This window comes from Panthera onca, chromosome A2 (genome assembly GCF_046562875.1).
Source record: "Panthera onca isolate mPanOnc1 chromosome A2, mPanOnc1 haplotype 2, whole genome shotgun sequence".
NCBI classification, from domain to species: Eukaryota; Metazoa; Chordata; class Mammalia; order Carnivora; family Felidae; genus Panthera; species Panthera onca.
Window position 1 is genome coordinate 15,124,114 of NC_138340.1, and position 24,378 is coordinate 15,148,491.

Here is a 24,378-nt window from a genome sequence, read left to right on the forward strand (position 1 = left end):
GATTTTTTTTTTAAGTTTATGCACGTACGTTGAGAGAGTGGGGGAGGGGCAGAGAGAGAGGGAGAGCGAATCCCGAGCAGGCTCCGTACTGTCAGCACAGAGCCCGACGCAGGGCTTGAACCATGAGATCATGAGCTGAGCCCAAGTTGGACGCTCAGCTCCCTGAGCCACCCAGGCGCCCCTGGGCATCCGGCTCTTGATCTCAGCTTAGGTCTTGAGCTCAGGGTTGTGGGATCAAGCCCCGCGTTGGGCTCCATGCTGGGCATGAAGCCTACTTAAAAAACAAAAACAAAAACAAAAACAAAAGGGCCTGGAATGTGCCAGAAACCGTGGTGGGTGTAGGAAGATGGAGGAATGAGACAAGATTCCTGATTGGGAGGAGGTTAGCGGGACACAGCTATGCGGACGGATAAATACAACATTGTGCTGAATGCAAACCCCCACATGCGTGTGCCTGGGGCGCGGGCTCTGCTCTGGGCAGTTGTTTCTTCTACGGGGGCAAAGGGCGGTCAAGCGAAGGGCAGAGGCTCCTACCGAGGGACTCCGTGTCTTGAAACAACCCCACAGCTTCTTCCTTCTCATTTCCAAGGCCAAGGAAGAGCAGAAACAAACAGCACACAGACTAGACTCCCTTCCAGTGGCCACGAGAGGCAGCCACCGTCCGGGAGCCTCCTGCGTAGACGGGAAACGCCCGGCTCTGCCTTGAGTCTCCCCCCGGAAATCCTGCCAGCCTGCTCTGCGCTCCCCGCCTTGAGCCCCATGGCACCCACCCCCCCGAAAACTCCTGGGACGTGACCTCCTGCATCCTGCAAGTCATGTCTCTTCTGGGTTACGGTCTGTCTCTGAGGTCAAGCGCTGGGTCTTTGATCTAGAACCACGTAAGGGCGCTGATCACCTGCCAGGCACTGTGCTACCTCATTTCATCCTTAAAACATCCCCACGAGGGCGGGCCCACCCTCTCTATTTTAAGTTGAGGAACTGAGTCACACAAAGGTGAGGTGCTCTGTCCACAGTCCCACGGCACGTAGGGAAACTGGGATTCGAATCCACGTAGGCAGATCCCCCTTTACGTGAAGCCGGGACACCGCTAAACAGCTTTAAACCGCAGCTAGCGACTCTTTACTTACCTCGAAACTAAAGCCAAATCCTTCTTGATGCGGGTGAAGAAAGCCTGTTTAACAGTCTGATTCGTTGTAGAGATCAACTCAGCTGACGTTCCAGGAAATGCAAGAAATCGACAGCACTTAACCATAGCTGAGATGATAAATCTCTCTGTCTCCTAAACTCAAACCCACACCGTTCTTGGGTGGTGGTTTTTAACATTCTGATGATAAAATTGTGACAGTGGGATCACGGAAATACGTCGGTGGACACACGCACACACACACACACACACACACACACACACACACAGCTACACCTTCTACACGGTTATTATAAATCAGAAGTCATCCTGGGTCAGGACATGGTGGGGCTGGGGCACCTGGGTGGCTCAGTCAGTTAAGTGTCCAACTCTTGGTTTCAGCTCAGGTTATGACCTCACGGTTCATGAGTTCGAGCCCCTGCATCGGCTCTGTGATGACAGCACGGAGCCTGCTTGGGATTCTCTCTTTCCCTCTCTCTCTCTCTCTGTCCCTTCCTGCTTGCTCTCTCTCTCTCTCTCTCTCTCAAAATAAATACAAAAACTTAAAAAAAAAATGGATGTGGTGGTGCTGCATCTTCCAGAGACGCCCAGAGGCAGCCCCTTGGGCGGGTCCCACACTGTCACTTTCCAGACGTTTATCAGCTCTACTAAAATAAACACCATGCTCCCATTTAATTCCACTCTGAACTCATCTTGTACCCTTTTTTTTTTTTAAGTTTATTTATTTATTTTGAGAGAGAAAAAGCACAAGTTGGGGAGGGGCAGAGAGATAAGGGAGAGAGAGAATCCCAGGCAGGCTCTACACGGTCAGCTCAGAGCCTGATGTGGCCTTGAACCCATGAACTGTGAGATCATGCCCTGAGCTGAGGTGAGAGGCTTAACCGACTGAGCCACCCAGGCGCCCCTGGTCTTGCACCTTTTATTTCAACAGCCGCGCCACTCCCCGCGGAGCAAAGTTGAAGGAGGCGCTCGCTCTCAGGGGCTGACCTTGTACTTACGTGACCCTGAGGGTGAGCACCTCCAGAAGGGCAAGTAAGTGCCTTAGAGCAGGTGCCTGCTTCAGTGTCGGTACCTGGGCACCTGGCCTCCCCCTACTTCCGGCCGTGACTCCCCTTTTCTAGGTTCGTGGCATCTCAGTAACTGCGTGTAGAGTGATGTAAACCCCCCACTCGGGGTTCAGAATGATCCAGAGCACAGGCTCTGGGTTCTGGGCTTGCTCTGCTCCAGACAAGCTACGTGACGTTGGGCTAGTTCTATAAGCAATCTGGGCCTCTTGGTTTTCAGGCAGTAATTGAGGGTAATTCCCGCCTCCCCTCTGGGGTTGTAATAAGGATTAGCTGAGGCGGTGTAAGTGGTTGCTTAGGTCAGGGCTTGGCATGGAGTGTGTGCCCACAGTATGGATGGGGCACTCAGCCAATAATACTGGGTTCGTTAATGCTGACAGTGGCCGTGCAATGTGAATCCTGATTCACATCGAGGGTCAAGACATGCGATACAGAAAGTAACCTCCCTATACTTTCATTAAAAACAACTTAGCCTGGGGCGCCTGGGTGGCTCAGCGGGTGAAGTGTCCAACTTCGACTCAAGTGGTGATCTCATGGTTTGTGGGTTCGAGCCCCGCGTCGGGCTCTGTGCTGACAGCTCGGAGCCTGGAGCCTGCTTCGGATTCTGTGTCTCCCCCTCTCTCTGCCCCTCCCCTACTCATGCTCTCTCTCTCTCTCTCTCTCAAAAATAAATAAACATTAAAAAAAGTGAAAACAACAACAACAACTTAGCCTGGGGCCACCTGGGTGGCTCAGTCGGTTAAGCGTCCGACTCGGGTTTCAGCTCCGGTCGAGATCTCACAGTTCTTGAGTTCGAGCCCCACATCGGACTCTGCGCTGACAGTGGAGAACCTGGTTGGGCCTCTCTCTCTCCCCATCTCTCTCTGGCCCTCCCATCTTCTCTCTCTCTCTCTCTCTCTCTCTTTCTCAAAATAAATACACTTAAAAAAACAAATAACTTGGCCTGAATGCAAGTTTGCATTTGCTTCTCGCAGTGGGTGTTCACCAGCGAGCCCGTCTTACTGCCTGGCAATGCACGTCCTGAAACTCGTACGGGGTCCAGAGTTCAGGTGTTCCAGAAGCCACAGGTGAGAAACAGAAAGGGAACCTCACGCCAAGCGGACTATCCAGGAGGGAAAGAAAGAACTGGAGGAGGAGGGAAAGGAAAGCGGGGCTCACTTACTGCTTTCATTCTGTGGATGTTGGACCAAAACTTGAAACTGCAGCCGGAGGATCCCTGGGTTTTGGGCGTCTTGGTCACAGCCCTGGAGAGACAGGTTGAAGTTCCCAGCCATGTTCCCGGGCTGCTTGTCCCCCAGCTTGAACACCTCGGGGTTGGTGGTGGAGCCCGGGATATAGTATTCAACCCGTTCCTCTTTCTTCTCGCAGTTGGAGACGTTGAAGTGAAGGAAGGAGACGCTGGCCCGCAGGTGCGGGGGGACGACGAACTGCCAGGTCATGAGCTCGTCCTCAGGGAAGCCATCCGGGTAGTTGGCAGACATCAGGGTGGCGGAACCTTCACCTTCGAACACGGATTCGATGATGCACAGCCCTATAGGGAGCGGGGCCCAAACGAGAAAGAACGGGAGGCGATGAGACCCCTGTCCTGGCTGTCGGTGGCCGGTGGGCAACGGGGTCAGGAAGAGGGGAGGGCGGCTCTCAGCTCCCGAGCTCTGCGTCTGGTCTCATCCTCGCTAAGGATACATCAGTGGCGGGCGAGGAGGTGTTTACCAACCCGGCAGGGGGAGAAAAGCACCCTAACGTGGGGCGCCTGTCCATTTCCTCGCACCGTGGCTGATTTCAAGCATGAATGTGGAGTCGGGAGCAGACGCACAGTAGCTTGTCCCTGTATTTGTCGCCACCGTAGAGGCACAGTCAGCGTAAATAACCTCAGGAGCACAGAGAAACGTCGAATGTGGTGAAATCATTAGGAAGTGATGAGTTCTGAGCGCGTATTACCTTTGTTTCTAATTTAACTGTGAGTTGGCGTGATTTTATTTTCATTAGCTCCGTTTAAGCCTCAGCTCACAAAATTCCCTCTGGCAAGCCACCGACACAATTACAGAAAATGTGACGGGGTTAGAAGACAGGACAAAGAAATGAGGGACGGGGTCATCAAGAGAGGTCTGTGGAGGCAATCCCACTTCGTGTTGTGCAAACAAACCTCATAGGCAACAAAGGACCAAGAAAAGAGAGTGGCATCACGGTTTGTTTATGAAGGAAGGGTGGCGGGGCGCCTGGGTGGCTCAGTCGGTTAAGCATCCGACTTTGGCTCGGATCATGATCTCACGGTTCGTGAGTTCGAGCCCCGAGGCAGGCTCTGTGCTGACCGCCCGGAGCCTGGAAACTGCTCTGAGTCTATGTCTCTCTCTCGTTCTCTCTCTGCCCCTCCCCTGCTCACACACTGTCTCTCTTTCAAAAATGACTAAACGTGGGGCGCCTGGGTGGCTCAGTCGGTTAAGCAGCCGACTTCGGCTCAGGTCACGATCTCGCGGTCCGTGAGTTCGAGCCCCGCGTCGGGCTCTGTGCTGACAGCTCGGAGCCTGGAGCCTGTTTCAGATTCTGTGTCTCCCTCTCTCTGACCCTCCCCTGTTCATGCTCTGTCTCTCCCTGTCTCAAAAATAAATAAAATGTTAAAAATAAATAAATAAAAAAATGACTAAACGTTAAAAAAAATTTTTTTTTAAATAGAGAAGGGTGACTTCACACCAGGAGATCCGCACCACTTACAGAAGAGTGAGATCTTCCTTCAAGATATTCATACCATACTGCCCAACACCTGACCGTCTAGAGCAACGGGCATTTTTTGTTTTGGTACATTTCAGCCTCAGCAACCGGTGGGGACGGAGCGGGGGGAGGTGTGCTCACGTTTTATAGAAGACCGGTTTGCGATGCTGAAGCCAGAGACGTTTCTCTTGTGGAACCACGGCAAGTGTAAGGCCATTTTCACCCCTTCTTGCATTTTGATGCGGGACACAGTGCCGTTGCTGCAGAAGGTTCCGATTCTCACCACGGTGGCATCGATGCGGCCGCTGATGTTGTAAGTGACTCCGTCTGGGCAGCTCGCCCCCGGGCCGACCTGCCTCAGGCGAGGGACCGAGAACTGCAGCTCTAGACCAATGCTCTTGTGAGCCTTGACGTCCCAGATGAAAGTTCTGTTGACGGCGGGCAGCACCGATGTTGACGGCTGAAGCTGGACCTCCCCGAAAGGACACGGGCCTGACATGCAGTCTGAAACACAGCCACAAGAGCAAGCTTGGTCACAGACGCTACCAGGCCACGCACTGTTCCCCTCGACCCCTGTGGGAGAAGCCGGGGGGCACCGCCAGGCAGAGGCGTGATCTCCTGGCTGCGTGAGTGTTGGTGGCCAACAGCTCACTCTTCTCTGGGGAGTCGCCTAGGCCGGGGGAGCCCCCCTTTGGCCAGAAAGCCTGAGAGTTGTCCTGCACCTACCCTTGCCCCCCAAGGTGGGTAGCAGCCCACAGCCGATCGCTGCCCAAGGCTGGGGGGAACAAGCCTGACCTCCCTGTCTCATGTGACAGCCTGGGGATGCCCTCTGACACCAGCATCAGCCTGTGGTTCCACTAGCTAAAACCACACCTTTGCTTCCTTCTTCCCTTGGCTCTACCCTGCTTTTCTCACTGCTTTGTAAGTGTCCTCCAAGGGTACTCTCTCGACAAATGACTTAAAAAAATCCCCATCTCGGGGTGCCTGCGTGGCTCAGTCGGTTAAGCTTCTGACTTCGGCTCAGGTCATGATCTCACGGTTCATGAGTTTGAGCCCGGCATTGGGCTCTCGGCTGTCGGTACGGACAGAACACGCTTCGGATCCTCTGTCCCCTTGTCTTTCCCCCTGTCTTGCTCATTCTCCCTCTTTCTCAAAAATAAATAAACATTAAAAATCATTAAAAATTTTTTGTAACGTTTTATTTTTTGAGAGACAGAGCACGAGCAGGGGAGGGGCAGAGAGAGAGGGAGACACAAAATCTACAGCAGCCTCCAGGCTCTGAGCTGTCTGCACAGGGCCCGATGCGGGGCTCGAACCCACAAACTGCAAGATCATGACCTGAGCCGAAGTCAGAGGCTTAACGGACTGAGCCACCCAGGCACCCCACCCCCCGCCTTTTTTTTTAAAGGCTAGCAGCTGATGACATCCTTTGATGTACTTTTGTTTCCCAAGACTCTTAAAACAAAGCAAGAACGCTGTTCTCGAGGAGGAAGGAAGCATGTGGAAGAAGGGACAGAGAGCAGACACAGAATAGTAAGGCTTCCGTCGTCTCCCGTGCAGGGAATCTGAACGGTGCCTTGGCTTCCGGCCACTCTAAGGGGACCCTTCGAACCCTTACTGCTGCTCCAGTGGGGTGTCGAAGGCACCGGCAACGTGAAGCGGGATCATGGGAGTCTTTCAGGGCTGTCTGAGGACCCCCCGAGGTCATTCACGCCCAAACACTCATTTTTGCAAAGCAGTCCTGGAACCTCGGTGACCAGTGTGTTTGCAACGCACAGCACCCCAGGAGGAAAGCCCGGGCTGTGGCTGGTCCGCCCGAGTTCATGCCAGCACAGTGTGTTGCCTGACCGACAAAACAGGGTCTTTAGATAACAAGGTGACAGAATTGGCTAAAATTAGATTTTGTGTGTGGGTAAGGATAGTACCTGTTTTTAGGAGCTCGGGGAAACTCCACTCCGTGAAGCCATTTCTTTCTGGGCTTTGCAGCCACACCTCCAGTGTGCCCAGGGCCCCATGGAGTGGCTCCTGCTGGGCTCCTGTGGGATCCCTTCACCCTATTTAGACAGTGGTTTTCTTTTTTAGGCTCTGGCACATTTTGATATGAGGGTTGGAAGAGCTTTATTCCATGAATCGGGAAATGCCACCTCTTTCTGTGCTCTAGAACAGGGAGGGAGTCAGCAAATCACAGCTCGTGGGCTCAGTCCAGCCCAATACCTGCTACTGAGAAGAGACATGTGGGACGGCGCTGCCCATATGTTTAGCTATTATCCGTGGCTGATTTCGTGCTGTCCCAGCGCAGAGCTCAGTGGTTGGGCGGAGACGCTCTGAGATATTTACCATCCCGTCTTTTACAGAAAAGGTTTGCCAACCCTCTCCTAGAATGTTCTTTTTTTTTTTAATTTGAAGAGGACACGGAGAGAGAGAGAATCCCAAACAAAATCCAAAATCAAGAGTCGGGTACTCAACTGACTGGACCACCCAGGTGCCCCTAGAACGGTTTAAATATTATAGAAATGATCTTCTCCTTGATGTATTATAGGATCCTCTATGAAATCATCTCTAATATCCCAAACCCCACTTTCCTCCCTCTTGCACGTTTTTTTCCAACCTCCTCCTCGGTTATTTATTGATTTGGGTTTCCTACCTTTCTATGAGTCAATCTGGCTCACTGAATTTTCCCTGAAAATTATTCCTTTTATTCAGATTTTCACATTTCTACCATAACGCTGTACACAGTCTATTTTAGAAATCGCCTCTGTAAATGTCACGAAAGCAACATTTAGCCTTTCAAAGCTGTACGTTTGTATTTTCTCTGTCTTTTTTCCAGCAGACTAGTCAGAGATCTATTTAATTAGTCTTTATAGAGAACCACACCTTAGCTTTAGTTACCAGATGGAGTTTCAAAGCTACTGGTAAGCACTTTAATTTCTTTTCTTTTTCTGAATGCCTTCTTCCTAAGGTTTATTTTGCCCCTTTCCTTGCTTACCTATTGCCTGATTCATTTATTTTCAATGGAAAGCAAAGAAATTTAAAAAAACTTAATGTTTATTTATTTTTGAGAGAGAGAGAGAGAGAGAGAGAGAGAGAGAGAGAGAGACGGAGCGTGAGCAGGGGAGAGGCAGAGAGGGAGAGAGACATAGAATCTGAAGCAGGCTCCGGGCTCTGAGCTGTCAGCACAGAGCCCAATGCGGGGCTCGAACTCAGAAACCGTGAGATCGTGACCTGAGCAGAAGTCAGACGCTCAACCCACTGAGCCACCCAGATGCTCCAGTAAAGACATTTTTTGAGTATGGCTTTGACTGGATCCCAAATAGTGCTCTCCTTGTTGTTACGACATCTATGTTCCTAGCTGGCATGCCCACCTTAAGACGATTAGGAAATTACACATTTAATTCTTTCTGCCTGGTTATTACATCTTATGTTAATCTCTCATCCCAAGTTCAAGTTGTGAGTAATAGTAATAATGTCAGAGTCATAGTTTGTTGAATCCGTGTGTGTCAAACATCATCAGTGTATTAGTTTATTTCACCCTCATGAGAACCCTACTGGTTGGTACAATGACTCTTATTTCACAGACTAAAAAACTAAGTCACAAAGCAGTTAAGTGACTTATACAAAGCCATGTGATGAGCTCACATGACCAGGAGCCTGAAGCTTGAAGCCAGACCAGATCCCTCAGCCTCAAAAATTCTGTTTTTCCCCATCGTGCTTCGTGGACCCACCTCTCAACCCTCCAATTCCTTTCCTCAACCCACCTCTCAACCCTTATCTGCTCAACCCTCCAATGCCTTTTCTTTTTTTAAAAAGATTTTATTTGTAAGTCATCACTACATCCAACATGGGACTCAAACCTACAACCCTGAGATCAAGAGTTGCACGTTCCACCCGACTAGGCCAGCCAGGCGCCCCTCCAATTTCTTTGTCTTCCAACTCCTTGCTTTTTGCTCCTTGTTGGCAAAATTTTAGCCTACAATTAAATTAGTTTAAACTTGAGGGGCGCCTGGGTGGCTCAGCCGGTTGAGCGTCCGACTTCGGCTCAGGTCATGATCTCACGGTCCATGAGTTCGAGCCCCGTGTCGGGCTCTGTGCTGACAGCTCAGAGCCTGGAGCCTGCTTCGGATTCTGTGTCTCCTCTCTCTGCCCCTTCCCAGCTCACGCTCTGTCTCTCTCTGTCTCTCCAAAATGAATAAATGTTAAAAAAATTAAAAAATAATAAATTAGTTGAAATTTGAGTTAAATTAGCTTTAAGGTTTTCGTTTAAAAACTTTAAACCTCAGTTGAAAAACACTTTAGCACATCAGCTGGAGCATCCCAGACCTGAAGATCTGAAGTTCTATCAAGAAACAGTGTGGTGGGGCGCCTGCGGGGGTTGGGGGAGGCTCAGTCTGTTCCGCGGCATCTGACTCTTGATTTTGGCTCAGGTTACAATCTCATGGTTTGTGAGACTGAGACCCGCCTTGGGCTCTGCCCTGACCAAGGGGAGCCTGCTTGGAATTCTCTGTCTCCTCCCTCCCCCCCGTCTGCCCCTCCCCCTCTTGTGCACTCGAGTGCATCCTCTAAATGAATGAATGAACGAATGAATGAATGAAAAGAAACCATGCAGCACAGTGGTGGCAGGCAAATCCTGGAGCCAGAATACTTCAGTGCCTGTCCTGCTGCTTTTAGTCGCTATGTCATTTTAGGCAAGTTACCGTCTTGGTGAGTTTCTCACAGGGCTGTTTTGGAGATTCAAGACCTTAACCTCTGTAAAGCACTCAGAACCATACCTGGCCACATAACAGCTAAACAGAGTGTGGGGTTTCAGAACAGCTCTTACCTCCCTAGCATTAGAGACCGGCTCAGCACCGGAAAGAGAGGCAGGGAGGCCAAACAGGTCACGAGTGTGTACTTACCAATATTCTTCTGGATCTCGATGACAAAGTGCTTCTCTGGGTCCTGGCAGTTAAAGGAAAAGACCGCCTTTTCTCCGGATTTGATGGTCAATGTGGTTAAGTGTCCTTTAGTACTGATGATGTAACAGGGTTTCACCGGCAGCGTGGGGATCCCAGGTTTTATGAGAACTGTAATGCCACTTCCGTGTGGCAGAGCAATCTCGGAAGCTTCTGGAAGAAGGAAGAAAAATGGGAGTGAGCAGGAGGCTTTAGATCTCCAAACGTGCTGCCCCCTCTGGTCCAGGGAGCCCCCCACTTTGACACCTTTGTTCCCTCCCTCCTGGTCTGAGAAGGAGAGTGATGTAAAATAAAATGTCAGTGCTGTCCTTACCGATGGGAAAGTGCCAGGCTATGGCCGATGGGGTGCTGACAAGTATCTCTTGTTTGCTTTATTGAAAAAACATTTTTTTTAAGTTTATTGAGTTTTGAGAGACAGAGCATGAGTGGGGGAGGGACAGAGAGAGAGGGAGACACGGAATCCGAAGCAGGCTCTAGGCTCCGAGCTGTCAGCACAGAGCCCAATGCGGGGTCTGAACTCACGAACTGTGAGATCGTGACCTGAGCCGAAGTCGGATGCTGAACCGACTGAGCCACCCAGGTACCCCTCTATTTTGCTTTATTAATGTTTCTGAAATTTAAAAACACTGTACCACATCTTAGATGCCTTGAGCAGTATATATTCATGTACCCCATCTGTGCAGCATTAAACAGCAATCAGAGACACTGTCACACCTCTTCTCAATATGACCATAGACGAAAGTCCACGTACAGTCTATGTACACAGGGACATATTTGTTTGCAACGAGCCGCTGTCTCCTGCCCTGAGCGCTTCACATGCCCAGGATATGCCTATATTCAGTAGTGGAGGCTAGGAAAATGTTTGCAGAAATTAGATACAAACATGTTGTGTCAACAAACTTTGAAAGAGCTAAAGAACGCTAATACCATAGACTGGGGTTCTGCAAAATGATCTGAATGGACAACACCAAGCCGGTGAGACGGCGGTTGATCATTAAACAGAGGGGTACGTACCGGTCAGGACGGGGGCCCTGATTCATGAACAAGTGCCATCTCGGCCCCTTCTGTGACTTGGGTCCTGATTTGGGGTCTCTGAGTAGCTGACGGCCTGGGGCAGTGGATGATGGGGCAGTCGTGTGTAGGGAGTCCCGTGGAGGGAACCCAGGGGCTCATGGAGACGTGCGGGGCTGATGTGGGTGTTCTGTTCCACCACGTTCTGGCACAAAGGATGATTAGTACCCGTTATGGCACCTGCTCATGGAAGGTGCCCAGTAAGTCTTCAGCCAATGAATCAATAGCAATCTAACCAGCTATGCTTTTCCCACCCTTTTAAAAAATTTATTTTGGGGCGCCTGGGTGGCTCAGTCATTTAAGCATCTGACTTCAGCTCAGGTCATGATCTCACGGTCCATGAGTTCGAGCCCCGTGTCAGGCTCTGTACTGACAGCTCGGAGTCTGGAGCCTGTTTCGGATTCTGTGTCTCCCTCTCTCTCTGCCCCTCCCCTGCTCTCACTCTGTCTCTCTCTGTCTCTCAAACATGAATAAATGTTAAAAAAAACTTTTTAAAAGCAAATTTATTAAGGGGCGCCTGGGTGGCTTAGTTGGTTAAGCGTCCGACTCTTGTTTTCAGTTCAGGTCATGACCTCATGGTTCGTGGGTTCAAGCCCCCCCACCTAGGGCTTGGTGCTGAACGTGAAGCCTGCTTGGGATTGTCTCTCTCCCCCCCTCTCTGCCCCTCCCCTGCTCACGTGAACACATGCTGTGTCTCTCTCGGGCACTCTCTCTCTCAAAATAAAAAATAAATAAAATCAACTTTATTGAGCTGTAGTTTACGTACATTAAAAAGGACCCACTCACTTTACGAGTTTTAACAGATGTATATACACATGACCACTATCACAATCAAGATCTAAAAAATTTTCATTGCCCCTAAACGTTCCTTTAATGTCCCTTTGCAGTCCACTTGCATTCCCCAGGCCAGCAGCTACGTGATAAAATGTTGGGACTTCCGTCAGCCTCTTCTTGAACCTCTCTCCCCCTTGTTTGCTCTGCTCTGGCCTGACCAGCCAGCCGCTCTTGACGTAGTGTGGAAGTTGATCCCTTGGTCTGTGATAGTGAACTGCAAATATCTTGTCCATTTTTATCGGTAAGAACTTTACCCTCTTTGGGCCTCCGTCCCTCCATTTATAAAAGGAGGGGGCTAGGCCAGAAAAAATCTACCATTTCCTGCCAGCTCCCAGTCTGTGATCAGTACCGGAGAAAGAAGTGACTTTGCAACTGTACGCATTCCCACCTACTGCCCGGCAGCGACACATGCCTCAGGGCGCCAGGACGCCAGCTCAGCTGCCTTCCTGACTTTGCTTTCAAGACGGCCTCGGTTTGCATTTTTGGAGCAAAATGTCTTAATCTCTCCAACTTCAGCTTGTACCCCTCTCTGCTTTGGTCACCGTGCTCAGTGACCACTTTTGCCTTCTTTCTTGACCACATGAACCTCTTTCCCATCCCCAGGGCCTTTGCACGTGCTGGTCCTAGTTTCTATGAAGCTGTTTCTCTAGCAAGAGCTGGGTCCTTTTGGTCCTTCCAGTCTCAGCTCAAAGGTCATGTCCTCAGAGTGACCTTCCCTGACCAGCCTCCTCTAGTGCTCCCCTCCTCCCCCACCCCCAGTCTTCCTGCTTTTATGTCCCTCCCCGCTCTAGTCTTTGAGAGTGTTCATTTGTTGTCGCCTCCTATGATCAGAACGGGAGCACCTTCCTACTGGAAGGCAGCAGGAATTTCCCTGTCCTTTTCGGTGGTGGCCTCGGGATCCAGACAGTGCCTGCTGTCCCCATGGAGGCTGAAGTGACATTTAAAATCTTCAGGGACGGATCTGAAGGCTCGGGGGCTCTCTAAGACACCAGGTTAAAATGAATCCAGGGGCACCCGGGAGGCTCAGTCGGTTAAGCGGCTGCCTTCGGCTCAGGTCATGATCTCGCGGTTCGTGAGTCTGAGCCCTGCATCAGGCTCTCCGCTGTGTGTGCAGAGCCCTCTTCAGATCCTCTGTCTCCCTCTCTCTCTGCCTCTCCCCCGCTTGTGTGCACCTGTGCGTTCTCTCTCTCTCTCAAAACTAAATAAAAACTTAAAATGAATCCAGATGCGTGTTCGGAAACCCAGTTGCCAGGCTTCCACGCAAGCGGTATATGTCAACCTTGCGTTCTTTTTCTGTAGTCGTAAAAATGTCTTACCACGTTATTGGTAAAAAAAAAAATTCCTGGAACACCCAGTCCCGGGAGGCATGGCATGCTCTCTCCGGCCTCCGACCCCGGGTCTCTGGTGGGGCTAATTCATTGCACCCAGTGTCTGGACTGCAGCCCAGCTTAGCCAGGTTATCACCTTCCTCCCCATTCTTACTTCTCTTCTGTCTCTGTTTACACCCTTTGGCCACAGCATTATTTCAAAATTCCTGACTCCAGAGGCACCTGGATGGCTCAGTTGATTAAACATCTGATTTCGGCTCAGGTCACGATCTCGAAGTTTGTGGGTTCGAGGGCCGCGTCGGGCTCTGTGCTGTGAGCTCGGAGTCTGCTTTGGATCCCCTATTTCCCTCTCTCTCTCTCTCTCTCTCTCTGCCCCTCCCCTGCTCCTGCTCTTTCTCTCTCAAAAACAAGCAGTAAAAAAACAAATCCTGACTCTACAATTATTACGGTTATTTTAATTAAGTGTTAGACCCTAAGCAGCCCGGCAGTTGCCTAATGCTGGAGGTGGGGGCAGGGGATGGGGTTCCAGGGGGCAGAGGAGTCTTTGCAGGATGGGAGGACCATTCTGTGTCTTGACCATGGAGGTGACTGTGCGTTATACACAAATGCCACAATTCATAAAACTGTACACTTAAAATTGGTGAAGTTTATTATATGGAACTTATGCCTTAATAAACTAAAAAGAGGAAAAAAAACGTGTGTTAGAAAGATTGTGTTATTACATAAAGTAGGCACTTAATAAATGAATAAAGGAGTAGTCGTGACCACAGTTAAAATATTGCTAAATAAAATCTTGGGGGTGGGCCTTGTTTCTCTCGTGGCATGTGTAATATTTTAAAATATCCCTAAATTAGATTTGGAGAACAAAGCTGATCTCACTACAATGCCTCCACTCAGCTTTTCTTTTTTTTAAAAAAATTAAAAAAAAAATATTTATTTTTGAAGAGAGAGACAGACAGAGTGTGCATGGGAGGGGCAGAGAGGGAGACACAGAATCCGAAGCAGGCTCCAGCCTCCAGCTGTCAGCACAGAGCTGGACAAGGGGCTCGAACCCACGGACCGCAAGATCATGACCTGAGCCGAAGTCGGATGCTTAACCGACTGAGCCACCCAGGCGCCCCTATATTTTTTATTTTGGGTCAAAATAACGTAGATTTACATTCTAATTCATGCTGCAAACAAAGAAGATGAAGCTTTGAAAGGGTTAAGTGACTCACTTCCGTTGTCCTTTTATCATCTCACAATGTTTCTTTGTTCTGCCTCCCAGGTGACCCCGCCCCCCGCCCCCCCAGCACATTCTACTGCACAGCAGTGGTTCGTAGCTCTCCTTTAGTACCCCAGACCAGAGAATCTCCACCTGGCTTCCTCGCCCACAGGAAACCCGTGCAAGAAAGCCAAGGCCCACCCACCTTTGCAGCAGGAGGGGACGATTTACATGACAGGCTGTTTCCTAAGGTCACAGCCAAGGACACATTACCCACAGGACAGCCCTCCTCATCTTCAGTGATGAATGTATTAGCAGAAAGGGGAGATGGGGAGCGAGAGGCTGATGACCCAACTTTGTACCCACTTGAAATCCAGAATCCCCCCTTCTCCGCCTCCCCCGCCCCCAGCCCTTCCATTCAGTGGCAGAGAGACCCCTCATTGCTTGAGTGAAATCACTTAAAACTCATCACAGAAGCTGGGAGCCTGAGAACGTCATGTTGTGTGCACATTTCTGTCTTCTGCATTCCCCACCATTAATCATACCATGAAATCGGAAATTCCAACACCGCGGAATAGATCTCAGCCTCCCACCACGGCCACCGCCCACCGGGTCAGCACATCTGAGTGTTTGACAGACGTGCTGTAATTTACAGAAAGTGGTTGGGTGGGGTGGGGGTGGGGGCTCCTGGGTGGCTCAGTCAGGTGGGCGTCCGACTTCGGCTCCGGTCATGATCTCACGGTTTTTGAGTTCGAGCCCCGCATTGGGCTCTGTGCTGACAGCTCGGAGCCTGGAGCTTGCTTCGGATTCTGTGTCTCCCTCTCTCTCTGCCCCTCTCCCACTCACACTCTGTCTCTCTCTGTCTCAAAAATAAATACACATTTAAAGAAAGTGGTTGGGCTTTTTCTTCTTCACCATCTCTTTCTTTTGCCTCCCCAGGAACTTGGTATCTCGCTGGCGTAGTAATTTTGGAAGATCTATTACCCAGGTTCACAGAAACTCAGACAAAGCTCCAGATTCTGGTGTGATTTCCAGGTCTTCCGAGTGGAAAGAACTCCAAGCCAAGTCAAGCCCAGCCTCGTGGAAAGCAGTGAGCGGGCTCGCGGGCTCCGGGCATTCGGGAAAGCTTGCAGGCGACAGGCTTGGGGTCATGAATCACACTTCTCTTCACTCTCCTGCCTTCCGACCACTCCTTATTAGGATAACTTCGCTAGTTTCTGCCTCACCAGCGGCATCTCAGGTGGGAATTTCCAATTGTTTTAATCACCATTCATTAATCACCGTATCACAGGATATTATACAAACACCCCTGTTCTTTCTTCTCCTATCTCTTTGCAAGGGAAAGGCAAGGAAAATAAACCCAAAGAAGGGGATTCCACCAGATACACATCAGGGGACTTATCTGCTCCCAGATTTGTCCAATACAGGGTTGTTTTTTTTTTTTTTTTTAATTTTTTTTTAATGTTTATTTATTTTTGAGAGAGAGACTGTGAGTGGGGAAGGGGAAGAGAGAGACAGGGAGATACAGAATCTGAAGCAGTTTCCAGGCTCTGAGCTATTAGCACAGAGCCTGACGTGGGGCTCGAACTCACTAACTGTGAGATCACGACCTGAGCCGAAGTCGGACGCTCAACCGACTGAGCCATCCAGGCGTCCCTGAGATACAGTTTAAAAGACTGACGAATGTGATTTAAAACTTTTTCGATGGGTCATAACCAGCTGCCTCAATTCTGGGTGTGGTTCCCAGGGGGGGCTTGACTTCCACTCACTCTCTGTCCGCCCCCGACACCAAGCAGCTCCCAGCAGGGCCCGGGGCCAGCCTGGGCACCAGGAGACACCTATGATGCCCTGCAGGAGAGCCCGGGATGTCGAGGGAGACAGAACGCAGAAGCCAAGTGGCATAATCGTGAATCAGCATGGCTGATCAGTCACAGCCTGTGTGGGAGTCCGATTCCCAAGCAAGCCCATAAGGGGAAAAGCACTTCCGGCCACCACAGCCCTGTCCTCTCTGAGGAAGGTGTCACATTGCACATCAACATCCCTCCCTCAAGTCTGCTGGCTGCGGCCGGTGTTTGCTCATCCGTGGCGCGGATCCCTGCTTCTCAGGTCGAGCACCACACAAAGCAGCGATTTGGTCTTAGGGGCCGGGTTTGCAAAATATATTTTGTTAAATTGTGGGTGATCCCTCAGGGCATGGGATCATGGGAGCCCGAGGAAGTGACACCAGCAGAAGGGACACCTCGCATCCACCCTGTGGGGACGCTCACACCATTTATACAATCTCTCCTGCTTTTATTCCCTGCAGGAAGCAGTAGCTGAATTCATGTACGTTGAATATACATTTGCTTGTCTGCCCCACCAGACCCTACCTGATAGTCAGTAACCTTAGGCACCAAGGAAAGTCAAGGTACTCTGGAGACACTGAGGGTCAGCTACTAACTGTCTAGAGGTGGTGGTCCGGGAAGGCTTCACAGAGGAGGCACGACTTAAGATGGGTCTTGAAAAATAAATAGGGGTTTGCCAGTCAGGGACAGCAAGATGGGTGTCGGGAAGGATCGGGGGAGGCCAACAGCAGGTGCGAAGACAGAGGTATGAAGAACGTGGCTCCCTTGGGGCCACTCCATGGAGCTTGTTTTGGCTGGAGGCCCAGGGAAATGTGGGTAGAAGAGGCAGAGACAGAGGCAGGGGACAGGCTGGGAAGGGGCGTGGTTGTGGCCAGGGAATTTGGGCTTCCCCCAGTGGACCAGCATAACTTAGCAGCTTTGCATAATGGTTAAGAGCTGAGATTCTAGAATCTCCCTGCGTGGGATGGATTCCTGGCTCTACCGGCTGTGTGTCCTTGGACAAATTCCTTACCTTCTCTGTGCCTCGCTTTCCTCATCTGCCAATGAGGATAATACAAGAGCCGTTGTAAGGATGAAAAGAGGTATTAATGTGCCAGGTAGTCGATCAAGGTTAGCTGCTATTGCTGTTGACAGTCTAAAGCCCAGGGCTGGGCGGGGCCGAGGGTGAGGCCGGTAAGGCACCTTGGGGCAAACCTGAAGGAGGGCATTCGCTCTCAGGGTTGTGCAAGCACGGAGGCCTCCTTAGATTTTCCACGCCTTCCCTGCCCTGGCCTGGCCCTATTCATTGCTTAGCAAAGCCTTTCTGTAGGTGTTGACTCATTAGATTTCTGCAACACTTTGCAGCTCAGAGAAGTGACTTTCACTTCCCCATGTTTCCCAGACACGGGAGGCAGCTGGGACATGCTGGTTGGACCCCAGCACCCCCGCCCCGTCCATTCTACCACACCGAGCTGCCCTCCTGGAGGCTGTCAAGGTTGGTCAAGTCAACCAACGGAAGGAGGAGGAACTGCTGTTTTCCTCTCCTCCCCTCCTCTCCTCTCTTCTCTTTCCTTCCTTTCTTCATTTATTTTTGAGAGACAGAGACAGAGAGAGAGAGACAGAGACAGAGCACGAGCAGGGGAGGGGCAGAGAGAGAGGGAGACACAGAATCGGAAGCAGGCTCCAGGCTCCTAGCCGTCAGCACAGAGCCCGATGCGGGGCTCGAACTCACAAACCGTGAGATCATGACCTGAGCCGAAGTCGGACGCTTAACCGACTAAGCTCCCCAGGTGCCCAGGAGCTGCTGTTTCTTACAACGCGCAGTGAGTTGCTGATCGCCACCAAGGAGCTGGGCATCACCACCAACATAACCTATTTAGTGGGGTCCGCTGTAGGGAGGGGGTGCCAGTCTGTCTTACCATCAAATTCAGAGTCTTACTGATCGGTCGACCCGGGGCAGTGAGGCCCTGCAGACAGTGGAGGGGATAACTGGTTTAGAACCCCCTATGTCCAACGGGCAGCGACCTGGCCAGGTCTGTTTACATACTGGTGAACTGAAGGGACTGTCTTCCCAATGGCAGGAAGTCACCCACCTGCCTACCCGGAAAGAGCGAATCTCTCACATCCACATAAACCAGGACACAACCCAAGGAACTAATCAGTCTCTCCTGAGTGAGAAGCCTCTGGAATCTAGGCACCTGGCTTGCCCAGGCGATGATTACAATGAATATTCGGCGACTGATTAGTACGGGCAGCCTTCGTGCTCGTCTTCGGTGTTTAAAAATCTCCGCAACCATCCCACAGAGTGGGTGCTAACATCATCCCCCATTCTCCAAATGAAGAAACTGAGGCTCTGAGGGATTAAGGAATTTGTCCAGGTAGGGGTGGGGCTGGGTTTTGCGGCCATGCGGTATGACCCTGGAGCCCAGCACTTGCCAGATGAATACTCTGCAAACCTCGTCCTGCCCAGGGAGTTCCACACACGGCCAGGAACCTGGTGATGACAATGTCTTGCTCTCACCGACAAAGTCAGGATGGAGTAGAACATGTCCCAGCTGCTGTCTGTCCGGGGGGGGGGGGGGGGGGGAATCTCTAGGATGTCAGAAGGGAAAGGTGTTTGTTTAAAACGGCTAAATAGGCACCCTGCGTTATTAGAAATCATTCATCATGTCAAAGTACTTTGAAACTGTAGTCTGAATTTAAACTTCAGATTTAAAGTTCCCCAGGGGCGCCTGGGTGGGTCAGTCCGTTAAGCGTCCAACTCTTGATTTCAGTTCAGGTCACGCTCTCACGATTCGTGAGATCGAGTCCCACGTCAGGCTCTGCTCAGACAGCTCGGAGCCTGCTTGGGATTCTCTCTCTCCCTCTCTCTCTGCCCCTTACTGCTCCCTCTCTCTCTCTCTCTCAAAAATAAATAAATAAACATTAAAAAATAGTTTTGGGGTGCCTGGGTGGCTCTGTCAGTTTAAGCGTCTGACTTCGGCTCACGTCATGATCTCACGGTTCGTGGGTTCGAGCTCCACGTCGGGCTCTGTGCTGACAGCTCAGAGCCTGGAGCCTGCTTCCGATTCTGTGTCTCCTTCTCTCTCTGCCCTTCCCCCACTCATGTTCTCTCACTCTCTCTCTCTCTCTCTCTCTCTCAAAAATAAACATTAAAAAAAATAATAAAAAAAAGTTTACCATTTCCATGGCTCTTAGAGCAATCCTAGAGGACACAGTAAACTGAAGTTCAAAGAACAATGTTACAAGGAACCTGTAACAGGGGTTGGGGAGTCAACTCGACTTGGGGAACAGTCTATCAAAACAGGGGGCTGTTGTGTCCACCCATCCATTTCCTTGTCTTAATTCCTAAACTCTTCAGGAAAGAAATTTATATGCACCGATGCAAGTTGTTTATTTTCTAAAGTAACTGAATGATCCTCTAAAGGGGATGCTAGCCATGGACAATTTTCGGGGCTTGTGTTTTGAATTATTTTTCTAACGTGGTGGTCAGTGTGCATATCCAAACCCTTCTGCTGTATCCTTCTCTCTCTCTTTTTTTAATGTTTATTTATTAAAAAAAATTTTTTTTAACGTTTATTTATTTTTGAGACAGAGAGAGACAGAGCATGAACAGGGGAGGGTCAGAGAGAGGGAGACACAGAATCCGAAACAGGCTCCAGGCTCTGAGCCGTCAGCACAGAGCCCGACGCGGGGCTCGAACTCACGGACCGTGAGATCGTGACCTGAGCCGAAGTCGGCCGCTCAACCGACTGAGCCACCCAGGCACCCCAATGTTTATTTATTTTTGAGAGAGAGACAGAGAGTGCAAGGGGAGAAGGGGCAGAGAGAGGGAAACAGAGGATCCGAAGCGAGCCCCACGCTGACAGCAGACAGCCCGATGCGGGGCTTGAACTCACCAACCGTGAGATCGTGACCTGAGCCGAAGCGGGACGCTCAACAGCCTGAGCCTCCCAGGTGGCCCTGCATCCCTTCCCTTTTATGATCAAAGATGCACACCATATTAGAGATGCATGTGAGAGACGCACAACCAGGCTGTGGACGGTCTGGGCCCCGGTCTAGAGCAAATGCACACATCTATGTATAAATCGCTCTGGGACCATGGCCATTTTAAGGCTTCTTGCCAACCCAAAACATGGACTTGCACATTTAACTCCAGACTGAGTCAAAGTGCGCTGGGTGAAGGAATGATTTCAAAGAGGGCCACAGAGGGAGCAAAATAATAACAGACTGTGAACATGGGAATTGCAGAATTAAGTAACACACATAACTCAGCTTATAACCACTGTAAATAACTCATGATGGTATGTTCCAATGCTCTAAGGCCACTTTGAACCACATTTCCATTTTATGAAATGTTAAAGAGATTCCTTCTGTCAGACCCTGAAGTGTGAGCTAGCACGACTGTGAAAGTCAGTAAGGATCACAAGGATGGAGGGGGAAGAATCAAAGAAGAAGATTCTAAAACGCATCCGTATGTCTGCTCACAGACATATTCAGGACAGGAGGTCCATAGTTCCCTTTTCCCAACTGCTAAATGTTTACAAGTTGCTGAATCTCCAATTTCTTCGGTGTTCCCGCCCTAAAGCACTTTGTTCCACTGGCCCCACCTAACCACCAGGGAATTAGCTGTTCCCTAGCTGTCGGTTGAGCGGCCGACTCTTGGTGTCGGCTCAGGTCACGATCTCATGGTTCGTGAGTTCGAGCCCCATGTCGGGTTCCGTGCTGGCAGTGTGGAGCCTGTTTGGGATTCTCTCTGCCTCTCTCTGCCCCTCCCCAACTCCCAGTCTCTCTATCTCAAAATAAATAAATAGACTTTAAACCAAAACAATCTCGCAGTTCATGAGTTCGAGCCCTGCATTGGGCCCTGTGTGCCCAGAGCCTGTAGCCCCAAAGCTCAGAGCCTGGAGTCTGCTTTGAATTCTGTGTGTGTGTGTGTGCGTGTGTATCTCTCTCTCTTTCTCTCTGCCCTCCCCTGCTCATGCTCTCTCTCTCAAAAATAAATAAACATTAAACAATTAAAACAACAAAACAAAACAAAACAAACCAGGGGCACCTGGGTGGCTCGGTCGGTTAAGCGTACAACTTCGGCTCAGGTCATGATCTCTCTGCCCCTCCCCTGCTGGTGCTCTGTCTCTTTCTCTCCCAAAGATAAATAAACAGTAACAAAACAAAACAAAACACAAAGTGAGCAGCAAGATGGTTAAACAAGAATCCACACACAAAAGGCTACATAGTGTATGATTCCGGTCATATCAAGTTCCAGAAGACAAAGCCAACCTATGCTGGCATAAGTCAGAACAGCGAATGCCCGGGGGACAGATATTAAATAGGAAGGGGGAAGAGAAAAATTCTGGGGTGCTGTAAGGGCATACACACACGTATAAATGTGTATGTATAAGTGTATATACATCTGGAAAATGTATCAAGCTGTATACTTAAGATTTACGTATCCTCGTGTGTGCCTCAATAAAACAGTTTTGAAAATTCAGAGAAACAATAGCTAACTGTTTGGAACGTGTTCTGATGAGAGACTCAACCCCCCCCCCCTCCCCCACCCTGCTCTATCCTTCCAGGCGTGCACTAAACCCTCCTGAGTCCCTCTTTGTGACCGCAGGGTGCTGGGCACGGGGTCTTGTCCACACAACCAGGAGCGTAGCGAGTTAGGCTTGTGGAAGGGGGGACGCTGTGGGGTGTGTCCAAGATTTCCTCTAAGGCCACCGTTAGAAGCAGATACATCGGTACATTTACCAAGCAAGCCTGGGGATCGTAACATGTGCTCCACTCTTTTTTCTTCATTGTGGTAAAAAAATAAGAAAGAAAATGGAAAACGGGGCGCCTGGGTGGTGCAGTCGGTTAAGTGTCCGACTCCTGGGTTCAGCTCAGGTCAGGATCTCGCGGTTTGGGTGTTCGAGCCCCACGTCGGGCTCTGTGCTAACAACGCCAAGCCTGTTTAGGATTCTCTCTCTGTCCCTCTCCCTCTGCACCTCCCCTGCTCGTGCTCTCTCTCTCTCTCTCCTGTCTCTCAGAATAAATAAATAAACTTTGAAAAATTTGGGAAAAGAGAATTCATCCGTCTGCTACCCATGAATAAATCCCACACACTTCCCCCCCCCCCTTTTTTAAATTGTGGTAAAGTAAGCATAACAGAAACTTTACCACGGTAGCCATTTAAAAAAAAAATTAATGTTTACTTATTTTTGACAGAGAGAGAGAGACAGAGCGTGAGCAGGGGAGGGGCAGAGAAAGAGGGAGACACAGAATCTGAAGCAGGTTCCAGGCTCCGAGCTGTCTGCACAGAGCCCGACACGGGGCTTGAACCCACGAACCGCGAGATCATGACCTGAGCCGAAGTCCGACGCTTAACCGACCGAGCCACCCAGGCGCCCCTGATTAATCACTTTAAAGGGTACAATTCAGTGGCATTAAGTCTATATATTCACGTTATTGTGAAACCACCCCCGCCACCCATCTCCAGAATATTTCCATCTTCCCAAACTGAAACTCTGTCCCCATTGGACACTAACTCCCCGTTCCCCTCCCCCCAGCCCCTGGCGCCCACTGATCTTTTTGTCTCTATGGATTTGACTCCTCTAAGGACCTCGCATAAGTGGGAGGGGGACACTCACTAGTTGTCCTTTTGCGTCTCACTCATCTCACCGAGCGTCACGTGGTAGGCGGGCTTTGCTTTTCAACCTGAGCATCGCTGACCGCTGATTTGAGTAACAACCCAAGAGTGAGCAAAAGGACAGAGGCTCAAACTCATGGCTACACACGATATTCGCTTTGCGAGAAGGGGGAGGAAGCTTTCTCTGAACCGAAAAACGGTGTCAATAAACTAGGAGACTCAGAAGATGGGAAAAGGTTATGAAAAAAAGAAGCAGGAGCATTTCTCTGAAACGCAGCCGGTCAGAGCGTCCCTCAGCCTGCTAGCCACTAGCAGGGTAGCACTCAGCGACCCTGACCTTCCCGGTGCCGCAGGCCCAACAACAGGCTACGGTGACCAGTGTTCTGACAGGCCCGCATTCCTCGGCGATTAGCAACAATATCCATGAAGACGCTCTTACTTGTCCGAACAGAAGCCATGCGCTGGTTAATCTTAAAGTGAGTTTCGTTTAAAATGGGCTTTTCCAGAAGGTTATATCAGCCTCTTTCCATCTTATTATTCACTGTCCCTCATAGATAACGTGAAGAGATGGGGGTAGGGAGGCAGCAGGGAAATGCCTCATTATGGAAACATCCACCTTTGAGGGGCGCCTGGGGGGCTCAGTGGGTTGAGCGTCGGGCTCTTGGTTTCGGCTCAGGTCATGACTCAGGGTTTGTGGGTTTGAGCCCCGCATCGGGCTCCATGCTAGTGGAGCCTGCTTGGGATTCTCTCTCTTTCTCTCTCTCAGAAATAAATAAATAAACTTTGGGGTGCCTGGGTGGCTCAGTCGGTTAAGCGTCCGACTTCAGCTCAGGTCACGATCTCACGGTCCGTGAGTTCGAGCCCCGCGTCGGGCTCTGTGCTGACAGCTCGGAGCCTGGAGCCTGCTTCCCATTCTGTGTCTCCCTCTCTCTCTGCCCCTCCCCCGTTCGTGCTCTGTCTGTCTCTCTGTCTCAAAAATAAATAAATGTTAAAAAAAAATTTTTTTTTTTTTTTTTTTTTTTTTTTAACATTTTTTATTTATTTTTGGGACAGAGAGAGACAGAGCATGAACGGGGGAGGGGCAGAGAGAGAGGGAGACACAGAATCGGAAACAGGCTCCAGGCTCCGAGCCATCAGCCCAGAGCCTGACGCGGGGCTCGAACTCACGGACCGCGAGATCGTGACCTGGCTGAAGTCGAAAAAATTTTTTTTTTAAATAAAAAATAAATAAATAAACTTAAAAAAAAAAAGATCCGTCTTTGATTTAGGTTGGCCTGCAGCTTTGTAGGTCCGTCATGAGGGAGCAGGGAGGGACAGCAGGAGAGAAGGTTCTATTTGGGCCTGCCCTGTGCTGGGGGCCACTAGAGTCTTGACCTCTGTCACTCAGTCTGATGTGAGTAACCCTCCCTGCCTCATGAGCCCAGTCTCTGCGGTCATTGCTGGGGCCACGCTTGGCTGGGCCGCTTTGGACAAGCCACCTTACCTCCTTATTTTATTTTATTTTATTTTATTTTTTTAATGTTTATTTTTGAGAGAGCGACAGAGTGCAAGCAGGGGAGGGGCAGAGAGAGAGGGAGACACAGAATCCGAAGCAGGCTTCAGGCTCTGAGCTGTCAGCACAGAGCCC

General features: G+C 50.3%; 1 protein-coding gene across 2 annotated transcripts in view; it reads right to left on the reverse strand.

Moving 5' to 3' along the window:
• Window positions 1-24,378, reverse strand: part of CDCP1 (CUB domain containing protein 1) — a 56,511-nt gene that overhangs the window by 17,183 nt on the left and 14,950 nt on the right. For both annotated transcript variants that reach the window (XM_060630801.3, XM_060630800.3), the window contains exons 2-4: window positions 9,807-10,016; window positions 5,056-5,418; window positions 3,371-3,739 (exon numbers count right to left, since the gene is read on the reverse strand). In XM_060630801.3, coding sequence (XP_060486784.3) covers window positions 3,371-3,739; window positions 5,056-5,418; window positions 9,807-10,016 — 942 coding nt within the window. The remainder of the gene's footprint in view (window positions 1-3,370; window positions 3,740-5,055; window positions 5,419-9,806; window positions 10,017-24,378) is intronic.